This window comes from Staurois parvus, unplaced genomic scaffold (genome assembly GCF_062004578.1).
Source record: "Staurois parvus isolate SC_StPar_1 unplaced genomic scaffold, SC_StPar_1.0 ptg000081l, whole genome shotgun sequence".
Taxonomy (NCBI): domain Eukaryota; kingdom Metazoa; phylum Chordata; class Amphibia; order Anura; family Ranidae; genus Staurois; species Staurois parvus.
In genome coordinates, this window is record NW_028317877.1 from 15,186,664 (window position 1) to 15,205,150 (window position 18,487).

General features: G+C 39.5%; 1 protein-coding gene across 1 annotated transcript in view; it reads right to left on the minus strand.

The window, feature by feature from the left end:
* Window positions 1-524: 524 nt before the first annotated feature.
* ACSS1 (acyl-CoA synthetase short chain family member 1) overlaps window positions 525-18,487 on the minus strand; it is a 167,223-nt gene continuing 149,260 nt past the window's right edge. The window contains exons 13-14 of the mRNA XM_089669805.1: window positions 5,798-5,919; window positions 525-3,380 (exon numbers count right to left, since the gene is read on the minus strand). Coding sequence (XP_089525931.1) covers window positions 3,204-3,380; window positions 5,798-5,919 — 299 coding nt within the window. The 3' untranslated portion in view covers window positions 525-3,203. The remainder of the gene's footprint in view (window positions 3,381-5,797; window positions 5,920-18,487) is intronic.

Here is an 18,487-nt window from a genome sequence, read left to right on the forward strand (position 1 = left end):
GCATTCCCCACTCTTCACTGCTCTGCAAATGGCGGGTCGACAAGCCCAGGGCATGATCTATCAGTCACCTGGCCATGATGGACAAGTAGATCCTGATTGACGGGTTGCCGACCCCGAACTTAAAGATCCTATGATAAAACAAAATATCCTGCTTTAGGACCCACCTTATTATCGGGACATTTGATTATATTTCTACTGCTCCTGTTTTGATAGACAGTTTACAAGATTGGAACAAGTAGATACCATCTGGATCTTCTATTAGTCTGATTGCAAGAGAACAATTGATTAAAAGTGATCAGCACCCATAGTCAGCACACATGGGAAAGCCTGAAAAAAATTAGTTTGAAGTAGAGGGTGCAAGAAACACCATATTATATAATATATACTTATATCACACACACACATACATATATATATATATATATATATATATATATATATATATATAAATAAAACACCATAAACACGGAAAATAGAATTCTAAAAAAGTAACATATCAGAAGGTGAATAAAGAGATGACACAGTAGCAGATAAAATGATCTTTACTGAAATAGTTATGTCAGTTAGAAATCTGTAGATTTGACCATTTCCATTTATATAAGGCAATGATGTATTTACAGCATTGTTTTACAGTAATGTTGTTTAGAAATCACCGGTTACCTTGAACATCACAGCAGCAAAGATATCAGTGGACTTCAAGTGTAAAAATGTAATGAAAGGAAAGTGGGGGCCACCAATCAGATTCCAACTATGCAGATTATAGCATTAAAAAATAAAGCTGGTTTGGCTGCTATTTGTGTCACCTTTTACTTTTCATTGTTCCAGGTTTTTAAACAAGATATAAAATTTATTGAATCAAGTAAAATACTGGGGATTTGACATGATGGATTTCCACATGGACATCAAAAATATACATTGTATTCACTTACATGCAGGGGCGGACTGACAACTCATGGGGCCCCCGGGCAATAGGGGATCATGGGGACCCTGTGTCCTTGCCCAAACAAAAAAGCCTATGAAAAAGGTACCAGGGGCATCTCATGGGGCCCCCTACTGACCCCGGGCCCTCGGGCAGTGCCTGAGTTTCCAAGTGGTCAGTCCGCCCCTGCTTACATGTGATTGTATGGAAGTTACAGGCGGTGTTGCATCAGTGGAACAGATACAAAAAAAGAAAAGTTTTTATGGTGGTCAGTATTACCATAGCTGCTTGCTTACAATACATGGTGTCCTATACGACTTGTATTGCTTGTGGAACCAAAGTCTTGAAAGACATAGTAACAGAGAGTTTAGTCTGAACTATAAAATGAAGCATGAACAAAGGCAAAAGGATTGGTTTTATAGGACTGCAGAAGTGCACTTGATCATCTTGTTATACCATGTTAATAATAAATAAAGTGAGTTTCACGTTTGTGATCCTTCAAAAGGGTATTAATATCTTTGTACAGTCTCTGCTCTATTAAAACTGAGTACAAGGCAAACGGCTGAATACACAATTGCACTATGCTGTAAATAAGTGAACTGTTCTTGCAAAAAAATGTATAGTATCTGTTCAGCCACTCTTGCATTGAAGAGAAAGTAGAAGCAAGATGCTGGGCACAAATTTCCAGATGATAAAAAAGACTTGGGTCTTGAAGGATTGGGTTTGGCAAGCCAAATGGGGGGTCTCTTGGAAAACGGGGATTACCCAAATAGAGAAATCCACATGTAATTGAGCCAATAAGGGCACCAAACGTCCAAAGTCTATTAATAATAGCAAAAAAGCTAAAAGCATCCAACGTATTTTGGAGGCCAGAAAATCCGCTTTTATCTGAACTATAGATAAGAATGCAAATACTTTTAAATACAACTTATAAACAAGAAATGGGTTACTACTGTTTCTCTTTTATCAACTTTTTTAATGTGTTATTTTAATACTTTTAATACTTTAATTCTCATCTACATCCCTGATGAAGGGGGATTTTCACTTTCTTGCTGTCATTTGGCAAAATATTTAAGACTTTGGGCTCTGAAAACATTTGTTTATCATGTTTATTAGCTGGATTACCATACTTTTTGTAAGCAAGGCACCCCTGCCAGACAGCACAGTTAGACTGCGGACCTCTTTGCAGACTGCATTGCAGTTGAAGCCAATTTGAAGTTTAATTTTTAAGTCTGTACGTAAGTAAAGTGTGCAGAGAAATAGTGTTATATACATATAAACATCTCCAGTGGCAGTAGGAAACTTCCCAAACTGCTACTTTTTGGGTAGAAGCAGTAGTCTCTCTGCAGCAGTCCAACACCCTCCTACAGCTCTGCAATCAGGAAAGCCCACACTCCTTGCTGATTGCAGAGTTGTAGGTCTTCAAGGGTCATGTCAAACCATTGCTTCCACAAAGAGAGCAGTAGTCCTTCTCTGTTACCTCCTCCCCAGTAACATAGTTTTCTACTGTAAGTTGAGCTATTTTAAAGTGATATCAAACCCTCAATTATTTTGGCAATTTCAACAGCTAATTTAATACCTTATGCAGCTTCTTCATCTTTAAACTTTGCCTTTTTTAAGCTGGTGCCATGATCACTACGTAACTTTTCCTGTTTTAGGATGTCTCCTTTCCCTTGCAAAGTCTTCTGAATCACCCTTCCATGCCTGCTCCTGGCCAGGACTAGAGTTGTGTCTCTCTACGCTGTGTGCCTCAACACAAACACACAGCCCTGTAACCTTTGATAGCAAGACACTCCCTTGCTTCTCCTAGCTAGTAGAATGAAAGCTGCTGGAGACTGCACTGTTTCCTGTTATCTCTTCTCTGTAAAGTACCAGAAATTCAGGGAAGCAATGTTGAGAGAAAGCATATTTGCAAGGCTAGATTCACAGTAGTAGGCAAAGCCATAGTGTTCCGTTGGGCTTAGAGAGCTGACCCTCCCTCTCCCAGTCCTAAAGATTGATGCTAGTCATACATACATTTAATGGTTTCTGAATTAATGAACGATTGGATGATTTTTTGTTTGCATTTGCCTGGAGTTCCATTTGCAGGGAATACCATTTGCCACATTAACAATCACAAGGCTCTGCTATGATCCGTTATTTTATTGTACAACAAATAAGTTAATTGATTGGTTAATAGAAAGAACAGGTTGTTCTAAGCTGAGCATTGCAGGGTTCTCCAATGGTACATGGTAAAACAAACGGTTGATCTGTAATTTGGCTCCAATAAAGAGATGTCTCTAAGTTATTTGTTTGTCTGTTCTGATTTGTATTTTTGATATGCTTCCAGTATTTCTGTAATAATGACTGGATCCTCCAGGGTGGTTATATCTCCAAGATCCTCAGTGTAGCCAGTGGCGATCTTCCTCAGTACACGCCGCATGATTTTCCCTGATCGAGTTTTGGGAAGGCGTTTCACCATCTAAGAAAAAAAGATGACATTACAAGTCTATAGTATTGCTGATTAGGTAAAAGTAAGTCTCACATTGTTTGCTGACATTTAATCCAGGCTTTTTGCAGAAAACAGGTCACCAGATAAAAGCAGCTTTCATTTGGTTGGTGATTACTCTAGATTTTGTAGGCTTTATCTTTTCGTAAAAAACGTGAAATGTTTTGTACCATTGCCTAGGAGCAGGCAAAATGTCCTATGTGTTCATTTAACTGTAACCAAATCATTCTTGAAGTGGTCCAGCATTTCTCCAACCTGGACACAATTATCTAGAAGCCATAAACTCCGCTTTAACACAACCTCAATTTCATCGGTCACCAGAAATGTGGAGTGATGAGGACCCAGTGGTGCAGGGACTCACATGATCAGAGGTATCAGGCTTATGGAGATTGCTGAGGCTTGTTGGCTATTACTGAGTACATAAGACAAATTAAGAAATGGTCTTACAACTGTGGAAAACACAGAAAATGAGAGGTGTTCAAGGTGGATTTAAAACGGAGTTCCACTCACTCTGTAAAAAAATAAAAGTCAGCAGCTACAAAAACTGTAGCTGCTGACTATTAAAATCAGCCACTCACCTGTCCCATGATCCCGCGGTGTCCCCGCCGCAGCCTGTTTCACCGGCCGTCCTGTATTCCAGGCACTGGCATCTTCAGTGTGGGCACCCGGATGTGACAGCTTGCAGCTGCACAGCCAAGTACCCACTGCGCATGCGCGAGTAGAACTGTGCTTCCTGAATGGCCCCATCGTCTTCTGGGACCTGTCACGTGTCCCACAAGACTACATGGAGGGAGGGTAGGAGGACAACTTCTGCTTCCGATTACCTAGGCGATCGCAGTGGAAGTGGGAGTGGATACCTGTCAATTTCGGGTACCCGCTGCCCAAAGGTGCCAATCCTTAATGGGGAATGGGGGACCAATCTTTAAAGTGGAACTTCCCCTTTAGGGTGGAACTCCACTTTAAATAAAAGATTTAGCTCAACCAAGCTTTTTAGAAGAAATGGCTTTTTGAACACTTTTATTATTTTGAATGTAACAAGCTTCAGCTTAACTAGAAGAGAGAATGAGAGGTGCAGCGTGATATAGGAAGCAAAGGAACTGGGTATCAAAGCAAAACATTTAATTGCAGCTTTGGAATGAAATTTTGTTCCACATGCGCACAATGTACCTGTACTTGTACAGACAGTGAAAGGCACACTGTGATATATGAAGCAAAGGACAAAAGGAAGAGCCACTTGGAAGTCCATCCTGAATTTTGGGGAAAGGGCGATTGAGTTTCAAGGCCAAACTTGTTGAGGCCAACAAAGCAACAGTATTGTTTTAATTGAAACTACAGCTGACGAAGTGTAAAGTGTTTGGAGCCAAATGTAGACCTGTACACTCCAAGGAACTTTATTTGCGGCTAAGCAGCCTACATTTGCCGATATTAGCTTTTACTAGCCCTCAAACACATAATTTGTTCTAAGGTGGCTAAATGGTTGATATGAGCCTGTCTACAAATAATTGAGAGGGGAAAATAAGAAAAGATAAGGATAAAATAGGATACACAAGGATAAAAGAGGAATAATGTGTTCTAAGAAGGCTACGAATGTATTTGGTTGAAGGGATAATTGATTCTTTAGTTCCTTCTCACCATAACCTGTATGGTTGTACTGTCTCGTTGTGTCCCCATTCCTAAAGGCTCTCATTTATCTAGGTCATGGTATAGCTAGTAGTAGTAAGTCAAATTCCGCCAGACGTGTTCTGTAATGTTGAAGATGTTTCATAGCTTAAAGTGTTACTAACCAAGGACATTCACTGTATCTGGTCTCCCACAGTACACAGAACATATAAATGCAATTATTTTAGTAAATATAAACTGATAAATAGCTTTTCTCATCAGCAGTTAGAGCAGTCTTGTGACTTCTATCAGTGTCCAGCAAAGCACTAGTTAAAGCTTGTAGGAGGATGCAGGAGCCCTGACCTCTGTCTGAAGAGTGCTGATTGACCCTGTGCTGATCACATGTACTTTCCCAACAAAAAAACAAACAACTCTCTCTTGCAATACACACCAAACTGTGCAGCTTTCCCCCTAGCCTATGTTCCATCAGGAGATATTTAGGAGACACTGGAAGAAGGGCAGGATCAGAGAAGAGAGGATTAAACATCCTTTTTACACAATGTGGAGGATTAACCCCTTAGGTTCCACAGTGAGTATAACAAGCATGGTTTACTGCATATACAGACAGATTTTACTGTTGTGGGTTTAGTAATACTTCAAGTCGCTTCTCCAATTTATTCAACATTACAGAACAAGTCCACCTAAATGTGACTAACTACCAGCTATACCAAAGTTATCATTAAAAAGATACAGAAACATTGAAGTATTTAGAATACATAAGACATACTTACCAGAATATGGTCGGGAACAGCATATTTTGCTATTTTTGTGGCTACTATCGCTTTAAGGTCCTCTTTAATATCTTTTTCTGGCTCTTTTACATCATCTTTTAATACAACAAAGGCAAATGCAGCTATGGAACAGATAAGAGAAATCAATTAAATAAGAATCAACAAAACCAATTACTGTAAAGCAATTACACAAAAGAAGGTAAGCATTAGCATATACAGTTTATCATAATATACAGTTGACACTACCCTATTACAGAGGTTATTCTAAAGCAAGTAAAAAATATAATAGTGGTACTCAGGGAATCAGACTGACAAGGGGAATAATACTAGCCATTGACCCAGTGTCCATTAATAAAAAAACACAGTCCATAGTCCTTATAGATCAGGTATTTGTTCTTAGGACCACTCAAGGAGAAAGCAGCTGGCTTGTCAGAGTAGAAGCTCTGCTGTAAGGCAAGAAGGAAGTAGCGCTTTCTGAGTGTAGTTAAAAATAAGTTTAATAAAAGATATGTAGCAACTCACAAGAGAAGCTTGTCTGACTGCACATTTCAATAAGGCCATCTTGGAATACTGTACTATGGATAGTATTTGCAGTATGGCCCAGTATTTACACGATAGAATGGACCTCTAGGTCCACATTTCTTCCCCCAAGGGGCCATGGTGTCCGAGACGTAGATCGAATACGTTTCCCTCCTGCAGAGACCTTGGATGTGCTCTGCCCTTGGTTCACTCTAAAAAAGGTCACAATGTGCATGGCCACATCACGGCCTGAGGAATGAGCACACATGCTCCAAACACGTGTCGACCACAAGCCTCTTCTTCACTTCCAGTTCCAGTGACATCACTGCTCTCAGCAATGGGAACCCAGCCGTCTCGGAGCATTAGTTTCTTCAGTGCAACTGTGCAGCTTCTGAGACATATCGCCTCCAGCAATCCAGATCATATGTGGCATAGAAGATGGCCTTATTGTGATGTGCAGTCTGACATGCTTCTCTTGTGAGTTGTTACATATCTTTTATTAAACTTGTTTTTAACAAATTACTACACTCAGAGAGCACTTTTGTATTCTTCTTTCTATGCTTAAGCAAGTAACCTTTGCTTGTCATTGTACCCCAAGTAGCAAACCAAAAAATTGTATATGCAAACTAAATAATATTCACACAGCTAAACAGCAGCCCTTGCAATGAGGTTATTCCATTTCAGGCACACATACCTTGCTCTCACAAACTGAAGGTGACTGATAATAAAACAAAGTTAAAGTTTACATCGATTGAATGGCTGCTGATATGTTGTAACTTCCACTAGAACCTAGAATACTTTCCATGCCACTTCTTTATAGGCCCATGTAAAGGCTTTAAAGGGGAGGTCCTCAAGGGAGTCTTTCTGGGGTTTGTCACACTAGCTTATCTTCTCTGTTATTCTATCAAATTTATTTCTAATATGGATTCAACAATTTAAAACAGTTAAAAATTCATTTTGTTCAGAATAAATGTCTCTTTTATGGCAAAATGGTGTAGTCCCTAAGTCATAGGTGGCACTGCAATAGAAATGGCCTATAAGGCAGAGGTCTGAAAACCTAATTCTTTAAGGTGGATAAAGTCTAATGAAGCCAACAGGTTTAAGAGAGCTAATGACAGTATTTACATATTCTTAACAAGTAGTAAAGGCACTTTAAACAGGCCATTATTCACCTCTGTTAATGGCATTGTGGAGAAATTAGTCTTCACATTTCACAATAGAGATACTGCAACCCAATTTTAGATTCTTTGCTGTGATCTTTGAGAATTAATTACTTCCTGTTAGAAGCAACTAGAAGGGTCAGGGATGGCTTATTTCACTGCTGGTTAAGAATATATAAATAATTTAAGTCTATAGTCTTAAGTCATGCCTTGACCTTTCACTGGAATTGCTGAATTTCATAATATACCAAATTATATTATTCCAGAATGAAACCAAGCTAAAAGATCCTTTTCTAAGTAAAAGCCTGCCATGTGTTATTCATTCAAACAAGTATGACTGTGCTAAAGTCTAATGACAGGGCATAGTAAGCTGGGCAGATCGAGGAGCGGGATGCTCCAGCAGGGGGCTGGCTAGACCAAATAATTGTTTCTCTTAAAAGCTACCAGCCAGCAGACTTATGGGTCACCCACAGACATGATATCTTAACTGCTGTTTTCTCATGTTCATGGATAATATAAAGCAGTTATCAAAATAATTTTTAAAGCTCCAGGGGACCAAGTGCAAATTGTGCTTGATCAAGTTCAAATCTGTGAAGAGTTTATGTCAGGTTTATGTCAGGGCAGGAGCTGAGGAACGGACAGGCAGGCCTAACAATGTAACGCACTGGCTGCCCTTCACCATGGCCCCTGATGGTGGGGATGGACTTGACGCAGCCAGGAACCAGGTCGCGGGCCCTGAGACACCTCAGTTGCGGTAATGGCCGCCGCCAATGGCGTGTAGCTGGTGGAAAAGACAAAAGAGTAGTCAGGCAGGCCGGGTCGACAACAACGGGACAAAACGGTACAGGACAGCAGACGAGAATCACAGGTCACGAGCCGGGTTCAGCAACAGAGGGTCAGATCAAAGGAGAACACAAAGAATAGTCGAGTCACAAGCCGAGTCAGATTCCAGGAGAGTCACGAGAGTCAGAACAGAGTAATAGCGACACAAAGAGCATGTGCGGACCACAGGCTTATATGTCATCAGCCACACCCCTCTGGGGGATGGACCTCAGATACCTGAAGGCATAAAGGATTCCCACCATGCTCAGCAGAAATCCAAGATGGACGCCAGCACATGGAGTAACATAACCTCAGGGAAAAGGTAGGACCTTGACAGTTTTTCATAAATAATATGCCATTTTATTTCTGTCAGCGCAGGCTGTAGCTCCACTCCAGGCTGAAGCCCAATTTATGGGTGTTCCTATCAGATAGTTACAGCCAGAACTGGAGCCATCACCCCATCTTCTTTTTGCAGCCCTGTACCTCCTCTGCCACCTTCTCTGGGCATACCAATGCAAGAAGGAGAGCCACATCATCCCCTCTCTCTCTTCCTCTGCAAGCTGCCAGATATTCATGTAATTGTGCAGCCTTGTGCCTCTTCTGATTATCATCTTTTACATAAACACAAACTCACAACACAAGCTGACAATAGTTACTCCATTCTCTCTGGCACAGAAGGCATAGACCTGCAGATGTCCTGTCTTACAGCTTTCAGAAGAGGAGAGAGTAGGGATTTTTGTGGGCTCTGTGTCAGAGGCGTAGCCAGGATATTTTGCGCCCAGAGATGAACGGCCACCTCATGACACCCCCCCACTTCATATGGTCCCTGTAGACACCCCCCCATCCCAACCACATTGCCCCCCCCTTCATCCATGGCAGTACTCACCCGGCTCTGCTCTCCCCTTGTCTCCTCTGGCACATGCCTGGCTCACTGCCCTCCTCTCCGCTCCTCTCCCGGCCCACTCCTCTCTGCTCTCATAACTCACTGTGGATGGCAGACGTATAAGATGACACATCTGCTGCAGCCTCTGCAGTGATCTTGTTACCTCATTTTGGCGCCCCTGTACCTTGGCGCCCGGGTACATATGTACCCCCCTGCCCCCCCCCCCCCAGCTATGCCTCTGCTCTGTGTGCACTATCTATATTGTCCCTCTCCTCCTGCATTGAAAGTTAGAACTTCACCTCCTTCATCCAGTGTGCTCAGATAGTTAGAAGTTGGGGGGGGCAAGCTATCTGAACACGCTGCTCAGCAACCCCATCACAGATTTAAAAAGAATCAAGTATTAGGAAAGGGTGTGTGTGTATCTGTGTGTGGGGGGGTGTCACTCCTATGCATCCACATTCAGCCGCTGTGGGGGGCTACACAAGCTTTTTCAGCTTCTTCAAATGAAACCTTCCTGAGGGATATATGGTTGCCATTGCTGAATTCTCACACTGCACATGCTAATTCCCTGTTGAACCTCTGGCTTCAATACATTGGGTCACTAACCCAAAACAAAGACCTGTAAGGCTTCATGCACAGGGACACTTACTAGTTCTTGTGTGCTGATGTTTAATATCCCTGACACTTTCAGGCACCCTGGGAGCCACATGTGGTGCGTACAGCTGCCAACAAAAATGCTGATGGCTTCTACATTGTCATCTGCCTGCACATGCGCATACAGCACTTCTCCCCAAGTGCAAAAATGGTGTGTTCAAGGAGAAGTGTTGCATGGGTAAGCGCTGATGTAGAAGCCCTCTGCGTTTACCTGAGCATGACGCCATACAACCATCTATTTGCATTGGCAGCTATACATGGCACATGCTGTGGATTTTGAGCCTCAGAACACAGGAGCTAGTAAGCGTCCATATGCATGAGGCCTAACTTTACCTTGAATTTCCTGATCTGCATGCCTATTCCAGGCAAGTGACTCAAAAATAGTGGATGTACATCAGCATTACAACCAGGCAACTAGCAATATCCAAAGTTAGTTAGCATAATTAGCCTTTAAATTCCTTGTATGACTTTTTTACTTTTAAATGGCATGGTGGCATACAAGACCACAATATGTGGAAATCAGGATGGCTGTCTGCACTGCTTACATCTTGCTATAGCCATTTGGTTTTCCTACAGTGAAGATCAATATAACAGAAGTTAAAAATAAAATATCGCAATTATGGTCTAGGTAGGTCGCTGGCATTAAATTGACATTTAAACACGACCAGTGTCTTAGAAAAATTATGATTTATATTTTAATAGCACAATCCCTTTAAAATATTACAAGGGTGATTGAGATTGTAATTTTAAAGTGTTGTCAATATGTTTAGATGATTGAAAGCAATTCTCACTTTTATTGTTACCATCTCTTCCAGATTACTTTCTAATCACACAATTAAAAAGGTGACTATGAGGCAACGAATGCCAAATTCAACAGACGTTCTGTGAATTCTGATTACAACATGGCTGGCCTCCAAGAGTCAGATTCAGGTGGCCTAACTGAAAAAGTAATGAAACTGTTGCTGGAAGATGGTCAATATGATAACAGTTTTATTAACAGTCCTTCAACAGACTTTAGCACAGTTTTACTATACTTGTTTGAATGAAAAATGGATTGAAGATATTGTACTTTAAAATGGAGCTCATAAATTAGTTTTATTTTGCATTCATTTAATTTTTCAGGTATATTTTAAAATTCAGCAGATCTTGTGAAAATGCAATGTCACACATCTTACAATGCACATTTTAGGCTTTAGGGTCAGCCCTGGTTCACACTGATGTGTTGCTGAATTCGCAGTGGTTTCGGTGCGAATTCTGCATCGTATCAGAATCGCACCCTGTACATGCGAACCGCTGCGGGTGTGTATGTTAAGTTACCAAATCCCCGAAAGCAGTCTGCAAAACGCGATGTGATGTGCAGAATCGGATTGCATAGGTGTGAATACCCATGCAATCCAATTCTAGTGCAGACCAAAAAAGGGTCCTGCACATTTTTGGTGCGGGTGCGGTGCAATTAGAGCCATACAAAATGTATGACTCCAATTGCACCGCACACAAACTGCATGTGATTTGCATAGGAGTGTGGTGAGGTTCCTGTGCGAATTACATGCGATATACCGCACCGCATATATGTGAACCCAGTCTTACTCAAAACCCCCAAAACATTATATATTTTATGAAAGAGGAGCCTATGTAGAAAAAAATAATGGTATTTTTTGTGTCACAATAATATACTTACGAATAATAGATTACTCAATTTTTGGTAAAATATAAAAGACAAGGTTGTATCAAGTAAATAGATAACAAATACGTCAAGCATGAAAACGATGCACTCCCTACCCAAATTTGTCCACAGGCAATGTTTTAAAAGTGTTTTTTCATCAGATGCTCAGGTTGAGGTCCCTAAATTAACAACAGATTTTCTTTCATTGGGTAACTATGTCCCTCTATGTCTTTCAGTCCGTCTGCCTTGCTGAGCCTCATCGCCACGCATACTGTGTTTGCACTCTACCAGCAGGTTAAAGATGGAACTTGATCAAACTGCTAATCAAGATACCACATTTGACTAAATTAGCATAAACTGTATTGAGAATGTAGCCCTCAATCTGACACTGTAGCCTATCTGTAGAGATAGTATTCTTTACATAAGTTCTAAATGTAATACATCATGGGGCTTAATTCTCCATTTTGCTGTGATAACATTTTGTTTTGCCTCATTTTGTATGATTTTCTACAAAATTCTCACTTGGTTTTCATTCACTTTTATAAAACTATGACCAGGAAAATGGTAATATCAACATGAAAAGTAGATATACTACCATGAAAAGAAAGGGAAAATGGAGCACCAGGGAAAATGGAGCGTCACCTTGAGGAAAATTCCTTCTCCAGTTTTCCTACATTGAAAATACTGGGTTATGTCAGAAGTAATGTGGAGTAAATTCCCTGAGGTGGGAAAGTCTTTATAAATTGGCAAAATTGACTAACTTAATAGTGATTAACACGAAAAGTTTCACTGAATTATTTTCACTCTTATTGAACAATGCCAAAGGCTACCCTAAAATGATTTATAAAGAAGCACAACTAATGAAATAGATATTGTGTGTAAAAATGCTACATTCTAATTCTAATCTCCTTGAGTCAATGGCAAAGTTCCAAGAGGTGTGTGAAGTAAGGAATATGTGCCTTTTAACAACTGCTAACAATGAGCAGTTATCAAGCCTCAGCGTGACTTAGTAAAATATTAACTGCCCTATCAGGCAGTGGAAGTCAATGGTTTCCATGGGATGTCCTCACAGTTTATTGCTGAATATTTCTACATCTTAATGCATGAGTTTGAAGTTTAGAAACTATGAAAAGTAGAAAGTGTTATTAGCTCATCTATTATTACTCACCATTCAGTAACAAAACACATAAGAGGTAGAGCCAATAGAAGGAGCTAGTGATAATTATTTATGAGTCTAGTTCTATAGAAGAGACCTGGATTATACAATTTTAGGACGGGTTATTCATAAGTTCATATTCATGATAATGAGGAGTTTCCGCACATTAGCACCGTGAATAACCTCAATGAACCTGCTTAGATTGACATTGCTTTCTGTAGCTGATAATTGTAACATTACACTCTCTAGGGGAGGGATAGGCAGTTGCAGAACATCAACAGCTGCATAACTAAAATGTCACAGATTGCTTTGCTACATCGAGAGAAATGCAGACTGCCTTTGTACTGTATGCTGGTGGAAGTCTCTTATATCTGCCACCTAGACTGTATAGCTATAAGGGCACTTGTGGATCCATGTCTAGGGGGACAGTGCAAGCTTTCATATGTATGGGGAAAGGCAACATTTAGAGGACTCAGAAGGCTCTTTATAATTTAGAAAACAGGAAACCAACTTTCCTTTCAGTTAAATAAGTGTGGACTTAGAAAAAAGAATAAATATACGTACTCACTTACCTGCTGCAGCATCAGACCGATGCTGCAGCTGTCCCCCACCGGAGATCTGTACGGTAATACGATGGCTGGTTGCTCAGTCTTGGTCCTCTTTGAGCAGAGAGTGGTGACTATCAGTCACCAGTCTCTGCTTTGCTGGAGTGCAAGGCGGGATGCAATGGCATGCTGAGAGGCTGAGCCAGCAAGCATCTGGGTGGATCCTGACATTATTGTTGGGATCATTCTAAAGACTAGTGCGGCTCTGTGATGTCAGCTGACATTGGCTTTAGCCTATTATTACAAAATAGCCATAGCCATAGCTAGGGTATGGTTTATTTGAAGAGCTTCATTTTAAAAGGGAAGTATGGCCAAAGCTCTTTTGGCCATATTTCTCATGTCCCACATGAAACAAAAATATATTTTAAATATATTTTAAAAATATTCTTCCCAAGTATATTGACATATATTTGAAATGCAACAATTGTGGCCATATTCAATATATATATATATATATATATATATATATATATATATATATATATATATATATGTACATATAAAATAAGATAGATAGATAGATAGATATACTGCATGCTGAAATGTGTTTTTATTACAAAATATATGAAAAACATTTTTTAAAAATACATTTCAAATATACTGTATGTCTTATATAGTATATAATAAAATATACATAGTATATAAAATATATTTCAATAAATATATATATATATATACTGCATATTGAAATGTGTTTTTTTATATTGCTACATATATGAAAAATATTTTTTAAATATATTCTTCATATTTTTTTTACATATAAAAAAGTAATTTTAACATATATTTTTACATAAATTTGTAAATGCATTCCAAAAATGTAGATTTGTATTTTTAAAGACATACAGTATATTTGAAATGTATTGTGAAAAATAGTTTTCATATATTTTCATATATATTATGGGCAGCACAGTGGCTAAATGGTTAGCCCTCCGCCTGGCAGTACTAGGGTTGCTGGTTCGTAATCCCAACCACGGCACCACCTGCCTGGAGTTTGCATGTTCTCCCTGTGACTGTGTGGGTTTCCTCCCACACTCCAAAGACATGCTGGTAGGTGAATTGGCTCCTGTCTAAATTGTCCCTAGTATGTGTATGTATGAATGTGAGTTAGGGACCTTAGATTGTACACCCCTTGAGGGTTAGGGACTGATGTGAATGTACAATATTGAAAGATGAAAAATATTTTTTTAATATATTCTTCATATTTTTTTTTACATATAAAGAAGTAATTTTAACATATATTTGTTAAAGCGCTGCGTAAATTGACGGAGCTATACAAGTACCTGTAATAAATATATATATATATTGAATATGGCCACAATTGTAGCATTTCAAATATATATCAATATATTTGGGAAGAATATATTTAAAATATATTTTTCTTTCATGTGGGACATGAGAAATATGGCCAAAAGAGCTTTGGCCATACTTCCTTTTTAAACTGAAGCTCTTCAAACAAATCATGCCCCAGCTATGGCTACGGCTATTTTGGACTAACATTTCCCAGTTGAAATCTTTCAAAGCTTTTAACAGGCCAAGCCAATGCACAATCTACTGTGGTCCTAATATACACTGCTAACTGCAAAGAGTGGTAGAGCCATGAGCCATGTAATGTGGGACACTCAGTTATGTTCCCGTGTTGTACTTTTGCACATAAAATAACACACACAGACACATATGCATTTACCGCTCCTGGAAAATTCATGCATGTTATTGAAGGAAAAATGCACTTTTAGTGCTCCATTAATTTCAACAGAAGGAAAATCAAAAACTGACAGGCTGCAGATGAATATTGACAAGCTGTGGACAATGCACAAGGCTATAAATTGCTGAATAGGCCGGACAGTGAACATCCCAGGAACCTTATGATTTAGGTAGGTATATGCATTTACTGGAATGCTCAGCACAGGGAAGGGGATTCTGAAAGATACAGTACATGCATTATAGGTGCACTTCTCCTGTGTTATTTGTCTACATAGCATGTACAGGATGGTAGCAACATTCTGCCACTGCTCACCTATGGCTTGATTTTTGGCATATCACTGAACATCTTTATGACATTAAAGCCAATTTTGTAGCCTAATGAAATTCCTCTTCATCTTGCTTGTCAGTTTACAAAGCAAGCACTCCCACTGCTAGCTTGATTAGATCTTTAGCTTGTGGTATTGTGGCATGTAATTACACTAACTAGAAACCTGAATTTTGAAGAAACATATAAATGAGCTATATGGTACTTCTATAAGCTTTTCTGGAGTTGTTCTTTTATATTTAAATCAAACCTGTGTCAGAGAAAGCATCTGTTAGCGTGTGTGGCATTCAGGGTAGGTAGGTCATGTCTTATTACTTTGGATCCATCCTTTGACAATGAATTTGAATACTATTTACAGTAACAGGTGCATTCCCTATGGAGTTCAATGGACCAGGAATAGGTATGACCTTTGTGATAATTGGTTATAGTATATGGTTGCTTCTTCTACAGATGCACTGATTACCAGCTTGAAACTGAAAGGGAGCCTGTCCTGATAGCTTTTACCTCCAATAGTCAAACCTCTCTTCTGAAGACTGCTTTTGTCTGACTTTCAGAAGCAGTCTCGTTATTCCAGGTCACCTTTAGGTACAATGTCTTCTCTGTAATTAGCACTGATCTGGAATAATAAAGATTGAGCTGAGTAGCTGGAACCCAGATTCACAGATAATCCAGCCAATCTAAATTAAAGTGACAGAATAGTTGCAGTTGATTGACAATTCACAACACTGAATTGCCACTGAACCTAAAAAAAGGGTTTCTTTAGACCCAATAACCAGTGAAGGGTGGCAATCTCATGAACACAAATGTATCCAGAGTGGTTTACTCACTCATACCCTTGTTTGGAAAGTAAGTGAACCTTTAGTATATCACCAATAAATTGGGTAGTTGCCTACTAGACTGTTCATTTAGTGCATGAGGTCAGGTGGAATGAAGAGCATGGAATATAGAAATGGTCTGGTAACCTTAACCATTTCACAGGATACTGGCATTATGACGTGAGAATCCCACCTGTAAAGTTGACCACAGGTTCTGGATGGCTGGATCATCGCTGCTTCTGAACATTTGACTATAGCAGCTTCGACCTGATGAGGGTCTCATCTGTGCTAGGAGCCAACCATTTAAAGTGGACCTTCACCCTCCCCACCCACTTTTTTTTTACATTCCTCCTGCCCTCTCCCTCCATCCCCACTTACAATGGGAACTTTTTAATTAAATAATGTATGTATTTATTTATTTTAACCATTTCTGGGGAGCACAACTCTGCGCTTCCCATATTGCTATAATGCTGTATTCTCTCCTAGGCAAGAAGAGTGCAGTACCAGCAGCCATCTGGAATACACACATCATGCATCCCAAGCAGCCACAAATGCAGCATCATCAGGGAACCAGCTGTCGCTTTGTAGTTTTTGCAGCTGGCCTCCAATGATGCACCACATGTGGGTCATCAGTGGCCCACTGGAAACCTGGAAAAGATAGCTGGCCTCCAAATAATGTCATCAAAGAAGATGGCGGCATGAAACCCTGTATGATGCAGCATCGTGGGGGATCCTTACAAGGAAGGTGGGCGAGTGAAGTTCCTGTTTAATATACAGTAGCAAAATTTGTGCTTCAATTCTTAGCAACATTGCATGGAGACTGGGCTGTAGGAGGTAAAGGTGGTTGTAAAGTAAGAATATCTGAAAAAGTGTTTTAATGACAAAGTATTGACCAGTGATGGATTCTACCCTATATTTCACTCTATAACATGTATATTTTTTTGCATTAGCTGCATCTGCTTTCCTTATAAGTCACTAAAATTGTTATTGTTAGAATTTTACACTAGCCACACATCTGCTGTCATTTATCATCACCATATTCTATTAGCACCAGACAATATAGACATTTATTGCACACAATCACACTGAGCACTGTATTGTATATCTGCTTTCGCAATAGACTGTTAATCCAACTGGAGTATTCTTTTTTATCCCATTGCCTTTTTTGCTTTGTAAACTATCAATAATATTGGCATTTCTATTGAAGTTTACGGGTTGTTTTGTATGTTATTCGCAAGACTGGGGTTTGTTAAGTATACCACTGAGAAAGCTACTGTACAGATGTATGACCAGAGAGGTAACAGCTAAATGGACAAATATAGACTGGAAATTTAACACTGTAAACATTGACGGTTGATATTGTCTATTTTATGTCAGCATACATCAATATGAAAAAATACACGAATCAGAAAGCACAATGGCAATAGGTAGAATATAGCCATACGGCATTACATGAGGATCAGTGGACAGCCTGGATTGCAGTTCCTAGTGTTTTATTATCTATCTAGAAACAGAATGCTTGACAATTCATAAGTGCTTGAAAGCCATCTCTCTCATCAACCACTTGTGGACTGTTTACAGATCAATTAAAGGGCCCAATTTACAGCTATTAGAAACAGTAACGGGGAAGTGGCATCAACAAGGAAATATTTATTGAAGAAAGTCGTAAAATATGGACAGCACATTAACATCAAGTTCATAATCAAGGTTTTCTTTGCATGAACATCTGACTATAGTTTACCATGGATTAAAGTGTATCTATCGGTTTGCACAGTGTAGTGAATGTTGAACCAACTGTTGGGTGTTTATTGCTGCCCATAACTCTATTAGAGAGACTTTACCTCACCAGGACAGAAATAAGGGAAAATTTAAAAAAAACCTGCTTTTTATGAGGCCTTATCCTTTCGGCCATGTAGGTATCAAAGAGTAACAGGGAATCAGCATTTTCATAAAGGGGATTTTCATTGTTAACATGCAACTGGAAATACCCAAAACAGTTGCCAGTGCTGATCAGTAGGAGTCTCATGGTGGCTATACATAGACATAGACAGAGTAGACATAACTATCTTTTTAATGACAAAAGGCAAAATTAAAAAAGGAAAAAGTCCATCCAGTTCAACCATTAAAAAAAAAAAAAAGTTATAATCCTATACCTACAGTTGATCCAGAGGAAGGCAAAAAAACCCAACCCAACAAAGCATGATCCAATTTGCTCCTGCAATTTTCCATCAGTTCATAGAAATGGTCATTTTAATGGATCTGATGGCAGCAATTATTCTTCATTTCTTCATTCTACGCACCACTGCTTTAAAAACTTTCAGAATTTTCCAACGTGATTGTTTTCATCATAGACTTGATCCCGTGACATTGGTTAAAAGTGATCAAAG